General features: G+C 36.7%; 1 protein-coding gene across 1 annotated transcript in view; it reads left to right on the top strand.

Moving 5' to 3' along the window:
• The window catches only part of ELL2 (elongation factor for RNA polymerase II 2), a 77,627-nt gene extending 59,593 nt beyond the window's left edge, over nt 1-18,034 (top strand). The window contains exons 5-12 of the mRNA XM_007531422.3: nt 388-647; nt 3,082-3,206; nt 3,361-3,448; nt 6,072-6,642; nt 9,941-10,007; nt 14,248-14,419; nt 16,227-16,271; nt 16,365-18,034. Coding sequence (XP_007531484.1) covers nt 388-647; nt 3,082-3,206; nt 3,361-3,448; nt 6,072-6,642; nt 9,941-10,007; nt 14,248-14,419; nt 16,227-16,271; nt 16,365-16,481 — 1,445 coding nt within the window. The 3' untranslated portion in view covers nt 16,482-18,034. The remainder of the gene's footprint in view (nt 1-387; nt 648-3,081; nt 3,207-3,360; nt 3,449-6,071; nt 6,643-9,940; nt 10,008-14,247; nt 14,420-16,226; nt 16,272-16,364) is intronic.
• Nucleotides 18,035-18,692: the final 658 nt, after the last annotated feature.

The raw sequence follows: 18,692 nt of genomic DNA, 5'->3' as shown, positions 1-18,692 counted from the left end.
ATGGCCAGAATAGTGTGGGGGAGACAGCATAATGGTTTTGCAGAGAGTCTCATGTGCCAGAGCCTCCAAAAAAAATCCCAGGTTCAGTCCCCCACACCACTATACGCCAAAGCTGAGCAGTGTTCTGGTAAAAATAATAATAAATAAAAGCAAAATATATCTCTCCATACATGTTTATTTCTGTAAATAATTCTACACAGATTCCTGTTCATATTTTAGACCATTTATCAGCCTGCTTGCACATGATGTTAAGGTCTGAGATATGTGGCCTTTATTCTCTGAATGAAGAAATGGAACAGTTACCTAAATCAAAGTTGTGGAAACTGAGGTGCTTCTCATATTAACATCTACAAATGTCTAACAATGTCATTTTTAACTAATTTTTAGGGAAAAGAGTGCAAATTAGGAAAGCACCTCAAGCTATTGCAGATGCAGTGCCAGAGAGGAAAAGGTCAACCCCCATGAACCCCGCAAATACAATTCGAAAGACACATAGCAGCAGTGGTGTTTCTCAACGACCTTACAGAGACAGGGTTATTCACTTATTGGCACTGAAGACTTACAAGAAACCAGAGCTGCTGGCAAGACTACAGAGAGATGGTGTCAATCAAAAAGACAAGAACTCCCTTGGAGCAATTCTGCAACAGGTGAGGACAGCAGGAAAGAACCCCTTCCATTTATTTTTTCTATCTAGAAGTTCATTTGCAAAGACTTATATTATTATGTACAGGGATTTCAGGATCATTTTGTTGAATGCCATATGAAATATATCTTCTGAATATTAAGTCATTTAAGTCTTGAGTACCTACCTTCATTTGGATTAAGTCAGTCTCTACTGAAGATTTGTTCTAAGCTTAAATAGTTCATATTTTTGTTAAATTCAGTGGTTTTGCATAATGTCTTGCCTGCCTCTCTCTCTCTCTCTCTCTCTTTCTCTCTTTCTCTCTTTCTCTCTCTCTCTTTCTTTTTACCAGAGCCCTGCTCAGCTCTGCCTTATGGTGGTGCAAGGGATTGAACCTGGAGCTTTGGAGCCTCAGCCATGGGAGTCTTTTTGCATAACCATTATGTTATCTACCCCTGCCCATGTTCTATATATTTCTATACTGACTTTAGTTCACACGTATTTATTAAGAATTCAAAACTACCATAAGTGTTAGTCTATTTGCTTTCTTAATTTTTTAAATTATTTATTCATGAGAAAGAACCAGACATCACTCTGGTACATGTGCTGCCAAGAACTGGACTCGGGACCTTATGCTTGAGAGCCCAATACTTTATCTTACTGCACCACCTCTTGGACCACTTAATTTTTTTCCCCTAAAGCAGTGATGTCTCTGAAGTCCTTACATTTTATCACTGTTCTGCAGCTTTTTTTTTTTTATCTTCTTTCCAGTGAATGATACTTTAAAGTCTATCTTTTTTTTTTTTTTTATCTCTTCTCTCTTATATTCACAACTTATTGTTGGTATAAAAATAAAGGCACAGTTTCTAGATTGGGTTTAACCAGTTTCCAAGTTTTCTTAGGAAATCTCAGGGATTTTGTTAATTTCTGCACTTCTTGAGAAATAGTAATAAATAAACCTGTATGTCACTAGCAGTTATTGTTAAAGCTCAAGAGATAGAGAATGAGTGTGTATGTGTCTGTTCAGCTTTTCATTTAAGGAAGAGGAAGGTTCAGTTCATGTATTATGAGATATATGGTGACTGAATCTTCAGAAAGGTTGTAAATTACCCCCCAGCTTAGAAGATGTGGGTGTAAAATGATAGCAGATGCAGTTCACATAAAGACTACTATTGCTATTTATCTGTAGTTATGGGATTATGCATGTATAGATATGCATATTTTGAAAAGTAAGTATACTTAACTCATGAACAAGTGGGACATGAATATCCTTAGTGTTAAGCATTTAGCAGAATCTGGAGCATATGCTCATTCTAGCCGCATATTAGAATCCACCAGGGAGCTTATAAAAATGCCAGTGCCTAGCTTTGCAATTCCACATCAGATATGTGGGTCAACTAAAGGATATTGAGCCACTGACAGAAAAGGAAAGAGATGAAGGGAATGATAGAAAAATGAAGAAGGGGGGAAATCAGGGATTCTGTCCGATATACATTCTATTTTGGAAGATAACCAGATAAGTTGACCAGTACGTAGTTATATATAAGAATTTGTGTTCAGCGGACTATTAAAGCTGGAATTGTTAAATATTAAAGCTGGAAATAGCAGTGTGTAGACTAGATATTGAGAACTAAATGAAATAATCTAAGGAGGACATGAGGATACTGAAGAAAACAGGGTAGAAGACAGGTTCTGAGTGTTCTTCTATCATTGGAGAGAAGTGAACAAGAGACTGAAGAGATGAAACAGGATATTGTTAGCATTTATAGTCCTGAGGATAACAGGAACTCTAAGGATTGCTGTTTTAATTCCACTTGGAGAAATTTTGTTGTCCCTTTTGTTAATTTACTTGTAAATTTGAATTTTAAGGTAAACATACCATCTTTATAGCATTAGCATTGGATTAGTATCCAGTGGAACTTTGAGAAAAGCTCAAGTAACCCGTATATATTTGGTAGTGCTGAGATGAAGTTATGTTATTTAAAAACAATTTCATTAGAAAATTAGAGGAAGACTATCTTAAGTTACTTTGATTCGGTATCAGAATTCATACATTTGTATTATTCATGCAGTTTTGACCTGAACACTAAATATTGTCGTTAAAGGGTAAGAAAAGATTGCTCTTGAGCATAAACTGGCAGGCTAATAATAGTAACTTGGCTTGGGGTTTATGCTTGGGGTTAATGCTATGAATAAGTGGTTTTTTGAAGATAACAAGCTGAACCACTAAGAAAATGCCAGACAAGATTGTAAAAATTAATATTCTGTGTAGAGACAATTTCTGTTGATTATCAAAGTTATAATTTCTCAATGACATTGAATAGCATTTCTTGCAATCTGCATATGTAAATAATCTCTTTAGGACCAACTAACAGGATTATCAGTAGAAATGCAAAAGGTTTGTCTATTCTAGGCTGGGAAATAGAGATCTAATGCTCTCTTTTCATACCATGTAATAGGTAGCCAATCTGAATCCTAAGGACCTCTCTTATACCTTAAAGGATTATGTTTTTAAAGAACTTCAAAGAGACTGGCCTGGATACAATGAAATAGACAGGCGGGCATTAGAGTCAGTGCTTTCTAGGTAAGTTCTGTTTTTTTCAAAGATGATACAAATAAGTAGTTATTTTAGTTATTATTATTTTTAGTGTTGAGATGGGGAAAAAGAGAAGGGTAAGAGTTCTACCCTGGATATTTTAAAATTCTTTCCATAACTGGAACACATGTGTCATTTACAGAAAACTAAATCCATCTCAGAATGCTGCCAGCACCAGCCGTTCAGAATCTCCTGTATGTTCTAGTAGAGACGCTACATCTTCTCCTCAGGTATTTCATAAAATTATGTAACCATAGACCTGAACAGGACATTAGCTGCAATCTGGATCAGGTCTTCTGTATGTGAGATAAATGAGGCTCAGAGAAGTTACGACAGTTTGTTTATTCAAAATCACACCTAGTTCATGGCAGAGCTTAGTATAGAATCAAGTCTCACTTCACAGCCCAGAACTTTGTTCTATCATAGAACACTGGTTACCTAAGAAATTCATGTTTACTTTGCTTTCCCAAGTTTAAAGTCTCTATTTAGTTATAAAATTACCTACTTTCCTATTTGGTCACTGATCAAAAGACATTACACTGTCCCATGTTCAGCCTCAAACTACATTTTAAAAATGAATATACTTAATATTGTCAGAAATGTATGCCAGATAAGTGTTCTTGGGGGGATTTTTTTAAACATTAAGCAACTAAACAAACAAAACAAATTACTATATTTATAAAATGCATTTCAATTAAATCCCAAGCATTATGCTGCAGTTAGAATCCACTGTAGTTTAGATTTTCTCCAGAGATATTCAACCCCTTTTGGAAAAGGGCAGAGAGAACCTAGGCAGTACTAGAGTTCAAGCTAGTCTTCTTCTCAGAGGACACACCCAGCCTTGAACTCTTCTTTCTTTCTTTTTTTTTTTTAATTTCTTTATTGGAAAATTAATGTTTTACATTCAACAGTAAATACAATACAGTTTGTACATGCATAACATTTCCCAAGTTTTCCATATAACAGTACAACCCCCAATAGGTCCTTTGTCATTCTTCTTGGATCTGCATTCTCCCTACCCACCCAGCCCAGAGTCTTTTACTTTGGTGCAATACGCCAATTCCAGTTCAGGTTCTACTTGTGTTTTCTTTTCTGATCTTGTTTTTCAACTTCTTCCTAAGAGTGAGATCATCCCGTATTCATCCTTCTGTTTCTGACTTATTTCACTCAACATGATTTTTTCAAGGTCCATCCAAGATCGGCTGAAAACGGTGAAGTCACCATTTTTTGTAGCTGAGTAGTATTCCATTGTGTATATATACCACAACTTGCTCAGCCACTCATCTGTTGTTGGACACCTGGGTTGCTTCCAGGTTTTGGCTATTACAAATGGTGCTGCCAAGAACATATATATATATACACAGATCTTTTTGGATGGGTGTGTTGGGTTCCTTAGGATATATCCCCAGGAGAAAAATTGCAGGATGAGAGGGTAGGTCCATTTCTAGCCTTCTGAGAGTTCTCCAAACTGTTCTCCACAGAGGTTGGACCAATTTACATTCCCACCAGCAGTGCAGGAGGGTTCCTTTGACCCCCACAACCTCTCCAGCATTTGCTGCTGTTACTTTTTCTGATGTGTGACATTCTCACAGGAGCAAAGTGGTATCTCATTGTTGTCTTTATTTGCATTTCTCTGACAATCAGTGACTTGGAATATTTTTTCATGTGTTTCTTGGCCTTTTCTATCTCTTCTGTGGTGAATATTGAACCCTTATTTCAAGGTGTTTGACTGACACACTTCTCCACCCTGGTTGGTACTTCATAGCATAGCTGTATCTGGACACTCTTCCAGCAATTAAGGAATGGATAGATGTGTATAGAACAGTGTGCATGCCTTTGGTAAAAGGCTATGCACTCAGAAGAGGTTTTTAGAATCCTATTGTGAAAAATAAAGTAAAAGCAGTTTTGTCCATGCATGTGTCCATGAAGTTTCTAAAGAAACTTCAGTTTTAATGCCAAATAGTATAAAACACCTTATGCCCTGTATAAGTGCCAAATCAATGTTCTAGATTGAAAACAATCAGTTATGAGCTGATTAACTACTTTCTTTCAAGTCACAGTATTACACTGGCTATATGTTTGGTTCTTTTCAACTGTCTGAATTTTCTTTTAATTTAAATATGATGACTGATGTTGTAAATTGGCCTTATATCAGTATGGTTTTTTTAATTGAAACAGTAATCCATATAATTTTTATGGAACAGTTTATTAATATTTAACTCTTAATCCAATAAAAAGATCATAGTAAGGGGCTGGGTGTATATGGGGTCGGGGGGTATCAGTTAGTGTTTCAATAGTGATTGAGCTACTTAAAGAAATTGCTCTGAAGATGCATGCTGTTCCCATCTGAAGACAGGCAAAACAGTAGATGACAATTAAAATATTTACAACTGGAACATTTGAACATGTTGGAGGGGATTAAATAAATATACACTTACTGTCCTTTACTCATCCATGTTACTTCTCACAGAAGAAAATGGTACAAACTGTTCCCTCTTCTCACTTAATATAACTAGATCAGTTGTGGCCAGTAGAGGAAGGAGGCCACCTCAATTTTGGATATTCCTGAGTGCTGTAAACCTCATGCATCGGCATAATCTCTAGAGAAAGTTAGGATAAGGAAAGAACTCTCTAGGAGCATACTCATATTTGCCATACTTTGCTTTTTTCTCCTTAGATGTGAAAGTTTATTTCACTTTTACTTTTACAAATTGTCTTAAGCTTGGAAAAAAATTAATACAACTATGGTGATAAACTTTAGCCTGAATAAAGTTGTTCCCTTGGTTATATAATCAGTCACACATAATTGAATTTTAGTACAAACTGACTTTTTTTTTCATTTTTCCCCTCTAGAAACGATCCTTAGATTCAGATTTTATTGATCCTTTAATGAATAAAAAAGCTCGAATATCTCACCTAACAAATCGAGTGCCACCAACATTAAATGGTCATTTGAATTCTACCAGTGAGAAATCAGCTACAGGCCTCCCGCCGCTCCCTGCAACTGCCGCTATACCTACCCCTCCACCACTGCCTTCGACCCACCTGCCTGTCTCCAATCATCCTCAGACTGTAAACTCTAACTCCAATTCCCCTAGCACTCCAGAAGGCCGGGGGACTCAAGATCTACCAGTTGACAGTTTTAGTCAAAATGGTAGTATCTATGAGGACCAGCAAGACAAATATACCTCTAGGACTTCTCTGGAAACCTTACCCCCTGGTTCAGTTCTACTAAAGTGTCCAAAGCCTATGGAAGAAAACCATTCAGTGTCTCACAAAAAGTCCAAAAAGAAATCTAAAAAACACAAGGAAAAGGACCAAATTAAAAAGCACGACATTGAAATGGTTGAGGAAAAGGAAGAGGACCTTGAAAGAGAAGAGGGAATTGCCAAACTGAACAACTCCAGTCCAGATTCCAATGAAGGTATAAGAATTTATCACTTGTTAAATGAGCTAGAAGCATGGACTGTCATTAGTGTTAGATTATTATTGGTCTGTGGGGAAAGTTGTGACTCGTTTTGCATAGAAAAGCATAGAATGTTCCCAACAATCCAGTATGTATGAGTGCTTTTGACAAGTGACTGTCAGTGTAGTTGCTAGGATTAGTATTGTCTCTTAGAAGACAGATTTTTTTTTTTTTTGCATTTATAGTCATCATTTTCAGTCTCTTTTAGCCAGCTACTAAACATGCTTTCTATGTTTGCTAGCAAGATGATACCATTTGAAAATGACCATAAAAGAGACTTCATTTGAGAAGGTGGACTTGTTCTTTTCTGTAACTGTCATGATTTTGTGTAGCCTTTACATGACCGATGCTTTAATTAATACTAGTACAGAGGAAATGTAAAACTCTTTATAAAACAGACAAGGTAAAATTATACTTACAAATCCATAACACCATCTTCTTTCAGAGTGAAAGGAATTTCTCTTGTAAAACTATTAACTATTAGTTTGCTTTACCCCTTCACCCCCGCCATCATGAGAGCCCTGGTTTAGTAATTTAATATCAGTTATTATTACTAAAATTAACCATTTCAAACTTTTGGAAATTATCAATGTCAAATATATAGATTCGAAGAAGTTTAAAAATAATACTTTATATACAAAGAAAAACTAATCAGAAGACTGCTTACCTGAGGTGTGGTTATATTGAAAACGTAATGACAAAATTAGATTTTCCTTATATTAAACAAACAAATAAAAAAGTACATTTAGAAGTCCAGCATTTAGTATTGCTACCAGTTTTTAAATCCAGAATAACTAAGTTAAAATTGGCTAGGAGGGCAGGAAGGAGCACAGCAGATAGACATACCCAAGGTACCAGAGGGCCCAGGGTCAATCCCCCACACACCACAAACCAGATCAGTGCTTTGGTTAAAGAAAAAAAATAAAATAAAAATTAAAAATATATATATATATTATGGAGTATTGCACCAAAATAAAGGAGTCTGGGGTGCTGGTGGGGTGGGGGGCGGGTATTAAGGTCTTGGAACATGATAGTGGAGGGGGGATCTAGGTGGGGTGGGGGGGGATAGAGTATTATGTAGGAAACTGAGAAATATTAAACATGTACCAACTACTGTATTTTGCTGTAAACTTTTAATTCCCCCAATAAGGGGGGGAAAGATTACTTAAGATTCCACTTGCAGAAAAGTTGCTTTAAGATTGTAGATAATGTGTTGTCTTTCTGCCTTTGACCCTGTTAACCTTTAACAAGAACAGCTAGGTCAGCAGCCAAACCAAAATACATTTATTTAGGAAGAACAGAGACTTACAATTCAGGCTGTAAAGACTTAGATGTCCCAAGGAGCAATAAAATTCAGGGTATTTTTTTAATAGGGCTCTCCCCTCAACAAAAAAAAAGAAAGAAAGAAAGAAAGAAAGAAAGAAAGAAAGAAAGAAAGAAAGAAAGAAAGAAAGAAAATGGTGGTGTAAGAAAGGATGAGGTACTAAGGGTATTGATGATGATCAGGTAGAGGAATCACAAAGTAAAAGTGCACTTTTATGAGTCCTTTTAGAAAAGTTTTTTCATTCTTCCACCTTCTTAGAATTCTGGCAGTTATATAGACAGTTTCTCTGATGAGCTTTGCCTCAGCTCTATGTAAAATGACTCAATGCTTTACATTTCATAACACTGAAAGTCCGTAATCCTTAGATTTAACTGACCACTTCCAACCCAGTTCCACTGTCTGCATACAGAAAGGATAGTGGTAAATATAGAGGTACTGAAAAGAGAAAGTTTTGTTGTGATATATTTCAGTGTCTTTATTGAGTTGCACTGCATATAATACATGTATATCTATATGTGTTACTTGCACATCTGTTCAAATAATAGATCAGTATATGGCCCTAGAAGTATATGTAACTTCCTCTAGAACTTAGTCACACTTGAACTTGCCATTTCAAGAGAAGACAAAGGGCATTTAAGACCCATGTTCAGAATTAATAAACCAGGTTTCAGGGTCTATCCCTTCTCCACAGATGGTGGAAATTTTCATCCTTCCATAAATGCCCACCCTCAGACAGGGACCTTAAGGGAGAGGATAGTGCCAAGAAGACTGGGGTCTGGTACGTTGAGATCTGTCTCAGAGTTGGAAGCCTTGAGAAGCAGACCTAGTCACTTTGAATCCTTCACTGAGGACATACAACTGCTCAAAGCCAGTTTTGATGATCACAAAATTGAGATTCAGATCTACATTTTCTGCTTCTTTTGGAACTTCTCCAGTGTCTGTGGCAAACGGGAAGTCAGCTTAGCTATATTCGATGTCTTTTCCTTTAAGGCTTAGGCAGCTGTCAAAACCAGTTATTTTACCCAAGCCTCAGTTCATATATAAATACATATGAACAATAAGTCCATAGTGCATAGTTTGTTTAGTGTGTTTTGTCCTTTAAAATATTAAACCAAGGAATTGTCAAATGTTTCCCTGATTTTTTTGTTTTGTTTTGTTTTTACATTTGACATGACAGCAGGCAGTTTGAGTTATTAGTTTAATTCTACTTGGAAAGATATTTTTAAAAGTACTCTAATAAATAAAGTCCAAGGTCACTCTATAAATGGTGCATTCAGACTAATGAAACAGGGATTTTTCACAGCATATTCTTGTTTGACTGGCACTTTTTCTATTTATCTTGTTCTTTTAAATCAAATGTGTGAGGGCTAGAGATTAAAGGAGTATAAATGATCCTTCAATACTGCCTTGTAAATTACTTTAAACCTATTAGAAAACTTCTGACCCAGTCCTATTAAAAAAAAAAAGATAGTGGTAAAGATATAGTGACCGAAGCAGTCTGTACCTGACTTGATTGTCTCATCTGCCTTGTTGAAGCCTATGAAAGTTGATGTTGATATAAAATTTGTATCTTCCATTGTGTGGCTGCATCTGCCACCACAATCTTTGAATCTCTGGGCAGATGCCACAACTGTTGTTGAAAGAATAGAAGATTGACCTTGGGTTAAGATGGAATTCCTTTATTGTGCAGACACTGCAGTAGCCAGGGTGCTTTCAATGCCTGGCGTCAGTTCTGCTGGCACTGGTCATAGGGCCCCTATTGTTCGTGTTCAATTGTATTCCTTGCTCACTGTTGCTTACTGAGATGGAAGAATAGAATTTGAGGAAAAGTGTTCCAGATGTTTCTAATCTATTTTGGAATTATAGGCATTTATAACCATACTGTTTGGTGAGTGCTTGAATGATTTTTTTTTTTTCTGTTTTCTTTTGTAGGAGTTAAAGAGGGCTGCACTGCCTCAACAGAGCCTTCTTCAACAATTGAGCTCCCAGATTATTTGATGTAAGTTCAGATATCTGCTAGTGGGGGAGAACTGTTTAATTTTAGAAAATTTGCAGATTCTTTTCCCATAATTTGCAACTCAGAAAAGTAAGAATTTCCAGAAATAAAGCCCTGGAACCACCCCTACAATTGAAAGGCTTCCACTAAGCCTGCTTGTCCCAAATCCACCCATGACTACTTAAGCAGGTTGTGCCTGCCCCCTGCTCTGAGCTCTATTCCTTGGCCTTTAAGTACAGGGAAGCCTATCCTTTGTTCTAGGGCCAAGCCAAGCATTTCATTAGGAAGACTGCAGAAGTCCTACTCTTCAAAGATGACAGTCTTATCAATGCACAGTCATTCACTTGGGCCCCCCAAAGGGACACTTTATTACCAATAAAGTTTAAATAAATTCTGTTAATATGTTGGGATAGATTGATTTTTATCTAAGTAAAACTGTCAACTTGACTTTTAGAGAAGAGACTAGTAAAATGTAATCATATTAATTATAACAGAATGTTTTATTTTTACTTGTTGCAATCACAGAGTTGTTAAATGCTGAGCTAGGGACATTTTTGTAACTAGTTATCACAAAGATTATAACTTGAACACATAATGCTAGCTTTTTTACAGACTGAAAGACATAAGAAAATAAATTGCTAGAGTCTAGGAAAATGGAGTCAAAGAATCAACAGAGCTGACTACAAGTAGTTTTGAAAATATATGTACTGAATAGCTTGACTGTAAAATAGAATGTGGAATCTGGACTGTATGAGTATCTCATTAGTAACATCTTACCTTGGATAAGGTAGAAAGTATGCTGTTTAGCTAACCTGGTTCCACAAAATGTTTTTATTTCCAAAGTAGAGAACACTTTTTACACACACGCACACGCACATGCACACACGGGTTACTTTTGCTTTAACAGTCATGTGAAAGTTTTGCTTATTAGAAAACAATAGTATATGAGACCATAATACTGGTTATGACCTCATAAGTAAAGAGAATACAGGAAACCCTGCCGAGTACTCATTCATCAGAGATAGTATATGGTTTTAGAGTGCTCTGGAGGAGCTTTGAATAGAAGACCCAGAATGGTTCACTGGGAAAGAGTACCTGGCTCTACTCACAAAGGGATTTGCCCCTCCAGCTGCAAATCCACTTCTTTTCACTATCCCTGTGGAAAGTTAGTGCTTTTAAGTAATTGCTGTGCCCTCTGCTCTCTACTGCCTCCCCCTCCTCTTTTTTTCCCCCTCTCCTTCATCCCCTCTCTTTCTCTCTCACTTTTTTTCTTCTTCTTTCTTTCTCTTTCTTTTGATAGAGAAAGAAATAGCTGGGTGGCCAGGTGGTAGCATACCTGTCTGAGCACACATGTCACAGTGCACAAGGACCCTGGTTTAAACTCCTGGTCCCCACCTACAAGGGAGAAGCTTCATGAGTGGTGAAGCAGGACTGCAGGTGTCTCTTTGTCTCTCTCTCTCTCCCTCTCCCTCTCTATTTCCCCTTCCTCTCAATTTCTAGCTCTCTCTATCCAATAAATAAAGACAAATTTTAAAAGAGAAAAGAAAGAAATAGTTGGGGGAGAGAGAAAAAAAATAGTTGCTGTATTATTGATAGTAGAAAAAGAGCATCACTTTACCGCTTTAAAGTTCACTCCCATGTGCCCCTCGAGTCCCAAAGAGACCTGGGACTTAGGTTCATGGTGCATCACAGTAGCATATGCATCACTCTACTGGGTGGGCTGTCAGCGTCCCCATCAGCCCTTGTGCATTATATAACATGTGCGCTGAACCAGGTGCGCCACCAATTGTCCCCGGATACTTTTTTTTGTATTATCTTTATTTATTTGATAGAGACAGTCAGAAATCGAGAAGGGGAGATAAAGAGTGAGAGAAACAGAGAGATACCTCCAATCCTGCTTCCACCACTTGAAAAGCTTTCCCCCTGCAGGTGGAGTCTGGGGGCTTAAACCTGGGTCCTTGTGCTTTGAAACGTGTGCTCAACCAGGTGAGCCACCACCCAGCCCCCTTTTAAATTTTTTTTTATTATCTTTTTTTTTTATTATTTATTGGATAGAGTCCAACATAAATTGAGAGGGCAGGGGAGAGAGAGAGAGACACCTGCAACACTGCTTTGGCACTTGCAGAGCCTTTCCCCTGCAGGTGGGGGACCAGGGGCTCGAACGTGGATTCTTAATTTTTATATAGTAAAACTAGTACTGTTTACTGTGTTTGTCAATTTCCCAAACTAATTAAGAGCCAACTAAGAACCAAATAATGCTTTAAAAACAGGGAAGTTATTTTAATTAAGGAGCTGGTAAAACAACAACAACAAAAAACTAACAACACAGTTGTTAGTCAGTGTAGTATTTTTCCTTAATGATTAAATAAAATATTGTGTTGCCTCAATTGATTTTTAAGAAACTGGGGAAAGTATTTTATATAACAAACTGAACTTGAGATTCACAATTGGTTTAGCTATTTTGCTCAGGTATACTTACTGCCCCCAGGAATGAATGAATGAATCAAGCCCCCCACCCTCATTTATCATTGCCCCACGTCCCCTCTGGGGTCTATCTATGGCAGTGGCAGCCCATTTCCAGAAAGGACAGCTTCATTGCTTGACTTGCTACATGCCTCTCATATCAGAAACACCAGCAGCCTTAAATCAGCACACTACTGCTGTCTTGTTCACACTTAGGAAATTAAGCCTCCACACTGTCTAACTCAGCATGAATAAAAATATTAATAAGGACACTGAGGTTCCTCACTACGTCACTTTTCTCACATGTCCAACTCTAGACTCCTGAGCTATCACATTTTAAATAAAACTAGTAAGTAATCATCTAAAGTCATTTAAAAAGAAAATTGAACTCCAAGGTTTGGAGACTATATGTAACACACACACACGCACGCACACGCAAACACACACGCACGTACACAAGATTTGGAGACTATATGTACCACACACACTTGCACAGACGCACACACACCCAGGGCCACTCTGAATCTAAATCTCCTACCTGTCTAAAATTGCTGATATCTCAATATTCATCTCCAAAAGTCAGGGAATTTTGCATTCCAAGATGGGAACATCAAGTACAGAAAGCCAAATCAGACACTGATATGACTCCAGTTTCCAGATCTATGAACAAATAGTATTAAGTTTGTTTTAATATTAAAGTGCTGTCAGGATTTACTTAACACTAAGTAAATTGACACCGGGGAAAATGGAGTTCACTCAACTGGTCCTAGGAGAATATATTTATACCCTATCATCAAACAGATTTGCAACATTTTTATTAGGACAGTTAATAATAATAAGACACTGGTACTCTGTTATATGCAATATTATATTTAATTATTTGAAAAGAACTAGAGCAGAAGAGATTGGTATGCTTGTGAGCACAAGACTTACAAACACAAAAAAAGATAAATACAACCTTATCTCCACCCTTTCACCAACATATCCCAATTTAACTCACCTTTTTAAAAATGTTAAGCAGAGACTAGGAGATGGATAGCTCATCAGTACAGTGCACACTTTCCCATGCACAGGGTCCTGGATTTGACTCCCTTGTTCCCACTCACAGCAGGTGCCATGGTATCTCCTCACTGTATATCAATCTTTATCGTAAATTTTAAAAGGGGGGGAGTTAGCCAAAAGCAATGGAATGGCTCAAGTACAAAGCCGTAGTGTGACAAAAAAGGAAATAAATTAAAAATGAGCAGATTCCCTTTTGTATTTTATATATTTGAGAGTCATAAATGTGAGGGAAGCGTAAAGGAAACAAGTGCGAGGCACTTTGCTGGCAGCAGGTGTGAAAAATTCACAGACTGCCTCTCCTAAAACAGCAGCTCAACAGAGAACTTTTGACTTAAGCATTTAGTGACATGTGAGACTTGTCTTGTGTTCTTCATCTAGTCTTCTGTTTCCATGTGACTAGTAACAAATGGATTGGTTGCAGTATTGAATTATTCTCAGAGATAAGTTTAAGAACCAAAAGTATTTTTTAACATTATATTTTCCTTTAATTCCATACCACTATTATTTCTTTGTTTGTTTGTATACGACATTTAACTTTCCCATGGATCATTTCACTTGTTAAAGGAGGTAACATAGCAGCAAACAGTGACAAAGCAGCAATCTAGAGAAATATGTGGATATAGTTTCCAAATGTTTGGATTAAGTCTCATCGTCAAACGTTACGCCTTTTCTGTAGTTACTACTCATTAGTGTCCACCACCCCCCCCTTTTTTATTAGAAAATATATTGCTATCGTCTCATATGAGCAACGCCAGAATTACAAGGATGACTTCAATGCTGAGTATGATGAGTATAGGGCCCTGCATGCCAGGATGGAGACTGTAGCCAGAAGATTTATCAAACTGGATGCACAAAGAAAGCGCCTTTCTCCAGGTTCAAAAGAGTATCAGGTAAACTCGTTTGTTCCTAGATAGAATAATTTTCTTATTTACCTTTTTTCATTCTCTTCCCCCCACTCATCCCAGAGGGCTCATTTAAAATTATCTAGGGTACCAAGGGTTTGTTATCCTAAAATAAGCTTACTTAGGTAAACAGGAGCCCATCAGGTGGCTCACTTGGTAAAGCACATATATAACTGTGTGCAAGGATTCAGATTCAAGCCCCAGACAGTGTCTGCAAGAGTGGAACTTCATGAGTGGTACTGTGATGTGTCTCCTCTCTGTGTCTCTCTTTCCATCTAGTTAAAAGAAAAAAAAAATGCTAGGATCCACTGCTAGAATGTATGAAGTCATGCAGGCACCAGACCCAAACAATGACACTGGGGAGAAAGAGGGAAAGGGGCAGGGGAGAGAGAGAGAGAGAAAGAAAGAAAAAAAAAGAATAAATATGAAATAGTGGATCTAAGTCCATTAAATAAACTGCCTGGAGGAGGGTGGTTTGGTAGGGGTGGGGAATACACAGCGGGTGGATGAGACATTAGATTTGAAAGCAAGAGATCCTGAGTTTGATGCTGACATTACATATGCCAGAGTGATGCTCTGGTTTTCTCCCCATTTATAAATAAATCTTTAAAAAAAATTGTCTATAGAGGTACTGACTTTGCCAGAGGAGCTGGTGTTTGGCAATATAAGAGTTCATATATCTTGTGATTTAGGATATATTTTCTTTTATATAGTTTATTGATAACTTACCAATGTGCCATGATTATATTTAAACTAAAATGTAACTCTAAGGAACGTTTAGGAATTAGGAACAGGCTCTGGAATCAGACTGCCTGTGTTTGATTCTCAAGTCTAACACTTGTGTGACTTTGGGCAAGCTGCTAAATTTGCTACAAAATCCCCACCCATCGAATGAACTAACTGTGGAGTTTACAGAATAAATGTAAGCATTTAGAAGCCACTCATATCCATAGTGCTTCAGGCTTTTTGGTACGTACGTAAAGCTAGCTGTCCTTCCACAGCCACCCAGTTTCCTTCCTCAGAGGCAATCAGCAGTACTGATTTCCAGTGTATTCTTTCAGGACTCTCTCTCTCTCTGTGTAGAGATGAACATTAACAAGCTACATATGCACTATATTTAATTCATTCATGTCTTTAATTATAAAATGCTCCATTGTCTATTTTTCATAAGTTAAGTGATTATACATCATTATTTATCTGCTTTCTTTGAAATGAAAAGAAATATATCTTAGGAGTAATAAAGTTCTTAAAATGCTGTAGTGGACTATTTGCTTGTTTAAAATAAATACTATCAAACTATATAAATTGTACCACTCTTTGCATTTGTTCATTAAAAATGCCATTCATCTTAGAGAATTTTAGATTAAAAATTCATAAAGTACTTTTCCCTATTTGTTTGATTTCTTTTTTCTCTTTTGAAAATGATCTACAAGACTATTGTCACATGGGTACCAGTTCATATCTTTCTGTGCTGTACCTCACTTTTTAGCTGCCTTTTATATTCCTTTGTTTAAATTAGTGATCATTTAGATTTAGTTTATTGTCTTGCTTTACAAAAATACAGTGGTGCAGTGAGTAACCTTGTGTTTGTGTCATTTCACTCAAACACAAGCAGATCCAAAAATGCCGAGTCAGTTTTGCATTCGTTATTTTGATAGCAATTGCCAAATTCTTGAAGCCTGTACCAATTTGCATTTCCACATCAATACTTCCTACAGCATTGCTGAATGTATGCTAGCTACTTACATTGCAAAAAATAAAGTTCTTTTCTGACTTCTAACTTTTCATTTTCTAGAGTGTTCATGAAGAAGTCTTACAAGAGTATCAGAAGATCAAGCAGGTAGGTTTCATTACCTTTGGCTTTCTAACTTTTAGTTGAGAGGTGTTATAAAATATGCAATCTAATTGCCTACTTTTTTTTTTTAATCTGCAGTCAAGTCCCAATTACCATGAAGAAAAATACAGATGCGAGTATCTTCATAACAAGCTGGCTCACATCAAAAGACTAATAGGTGAATTTGACCAACAACAAGCAGAGTCATGGCACTAGAGCTCTGCTTGGACCAGAAGATGTGAATAAACTTAAGCTTATTTATTTAAAATTCCAAATGAGTTGCTCTAAGATTCTAAAAAAAAAAAGTGAAACTTTGCTAAAGTTTCAGTATTAGTACACTTGAGTTACTTTGTTCTTCCCCATTTTACTTTGCTTTCCTGCATTTTTGAAGCTGCTGTTTCTGGTCCCCCCATACCCCTCTACAACTTGTGTTTGTCAATAGAAGTCATTTCTTTTTTAGATATTGGCGATCCAGTGTCTACACTTCAAAAACGTTTTTTCTTAAAAACTTGTGTTTGTCCTTAGAAGTTTTTTTTAAAAGATATTGGGGATCCAATGTCCACACTTCAACGTTATGTGTTAAAAAAAAAAAAAAAAAACAGTGACATGCAAGGTGAAATGCTTTTGGATAAACATAAGCCTATTTTCTGACCTTTCTTAATGCAAACTCTTTGCCTTAAATGGTAGAATATTTAGAATTTTGCACAAAAAAATCAGAAAAAAATTAACATTGTTTTGGAGGGTTAAGAAATAGAATGGTGTATGTATATTATGAGCATACACAGTCTCTCTCTTTCTCTCTCTCTCTCTCTCTCCTCCTCTTTCTCTCTCTCTGTCTCTCTCTCTCTCTCTCACACACACACACACACACACACACACACATATATTATGTGGTCTGACTTAATCTAGAAGAGTAAATCCACCCTGCAAGTTAACCCCCCATTGCAATGATTGCCTTAAGGTGTTTGCTAGTTGTGTACCTAGTGTGGTTAATCATTAGCTACACTGCTTCCCACTTGATTTGAACAGTGGGAGTCACACTGTGGCCTACCAGCGTCTGAAAGTGTGTGCTTGGCCTGTATGTGTGTAGAGGTGGTGTGGATGTGAGCGTGCATGGAGGATAAAAAGCTGCTACTCTCAGTAGGCCAAACGCTCAGGTTAAACAACTGACGAGTGTTAATGTAGGTTTTTTTTTTTTTTCCTGTCAAATTGCTACTTCTATTGTGGAAGACAAAAGCATTTCCATTTCAACAGTTTGTCAGCTTTATTAATGTTGGGCAAAATTGATATGTTATGAAGATGAAACAGATCTATAGTTTTGGGGCAAAATTATAAAATTAAATGTGTAGGTAACCTATTTATATACTGCTATAAAGTATTTTTTGAAGAGAGATGTGCAAAGAAGCTATTACCTACATGAAATGTATATTTAAAGATTTTTCTCATCCTGGGTGCCAGGAATATAAAAAAGAGCAGATATATTTAACCATAACATACTGTGATTCATCAAACAGCACAAACTTTCATTTCATGGAGTTTATCTGTTAATGTTGATTTAAACTATCACTTGTTTTATCATGTGGGAACATAAGTTATGTGGTCAAAATATAAGGATTTTAAACTAATGTTGATTCAAGTCGTGTTGTCATGTCGTATTGTCTTTTCAAAGTGCTGCCAGTTGAAAAGGGAAGCATTATGTTTACAAATCTGTTTTGAAATGTTTGCCAAAATTTTGGTAGTATCTTTAATAAAGATGTTTGTCTCCAGCATCCAGAAAAAAAAAAAAAAGACTTTGTTGTGTATGCTATAAATCAGAAAATGTTGTTATCATAAAAAAAAACAAAAACCTGAGGTCATATTGATGAACTTTTCTCTTTGGAGTTCTTCAGAAAGATTTACTGGAGAGAATAGATAATCAACAGCATATAACTCTTCGGAGACTGAAATAAGATCCTGTGGAAGTCTTACTACCTGAACTCAACCCAGTGTGCCATTTGATTCGGACCTCCTAAAAAATTCCATTTCTTTTGGCATCAAGATCCCTGGTGCTCTTCTTTTACCTCAGTGTTAGAACAATCATTATTAAAAATACATTGATTTCAGATTTTTGGTTAAGAAAAATAGGAAAGTAAGCTTAATTTTTGAGCTCTCGTTTTATTATGGTGAAAACTCCTGAGCCATTTGTCTCTGAATAGTTACCAATCTGGTATCATCTCTTGGACATGTTGGCTTTCTAATCAGTGATTCCTGTGCTGATTTCAAAAGCAAGTTGCTTGGACCACTGGCCTCACCTGAATTAGAATCTCTTTAGTATAGGCTCAGGTGTCCCCATTTTCATGAATACCTTGTAGGCCACTTTTACAAGCTGAAGTATAGAATCATTGGCTTGGATAAAGCACTAAGCCTTTGGGTCTTTAAACCTTGAAG

Source organism: Erinaceus europaeus, chromosome 11, assembly GCF_950295315.1.
Source record: "Erinaceus europaeus chromosome 11, mEriEur2.1, whole genome shotgun sequence".
NCBI lineage: Eukaryota > Metazoa > Chordata > Mammalia > Eulipotyphla > Erinaceidae > Erinaceus > Erinaceus europaeus.
The sequence above is the reverse complement of the archived record's forward strand: the minus strand, read 5'-3'. Positions and strand labels throughout refer to the sequence as shown.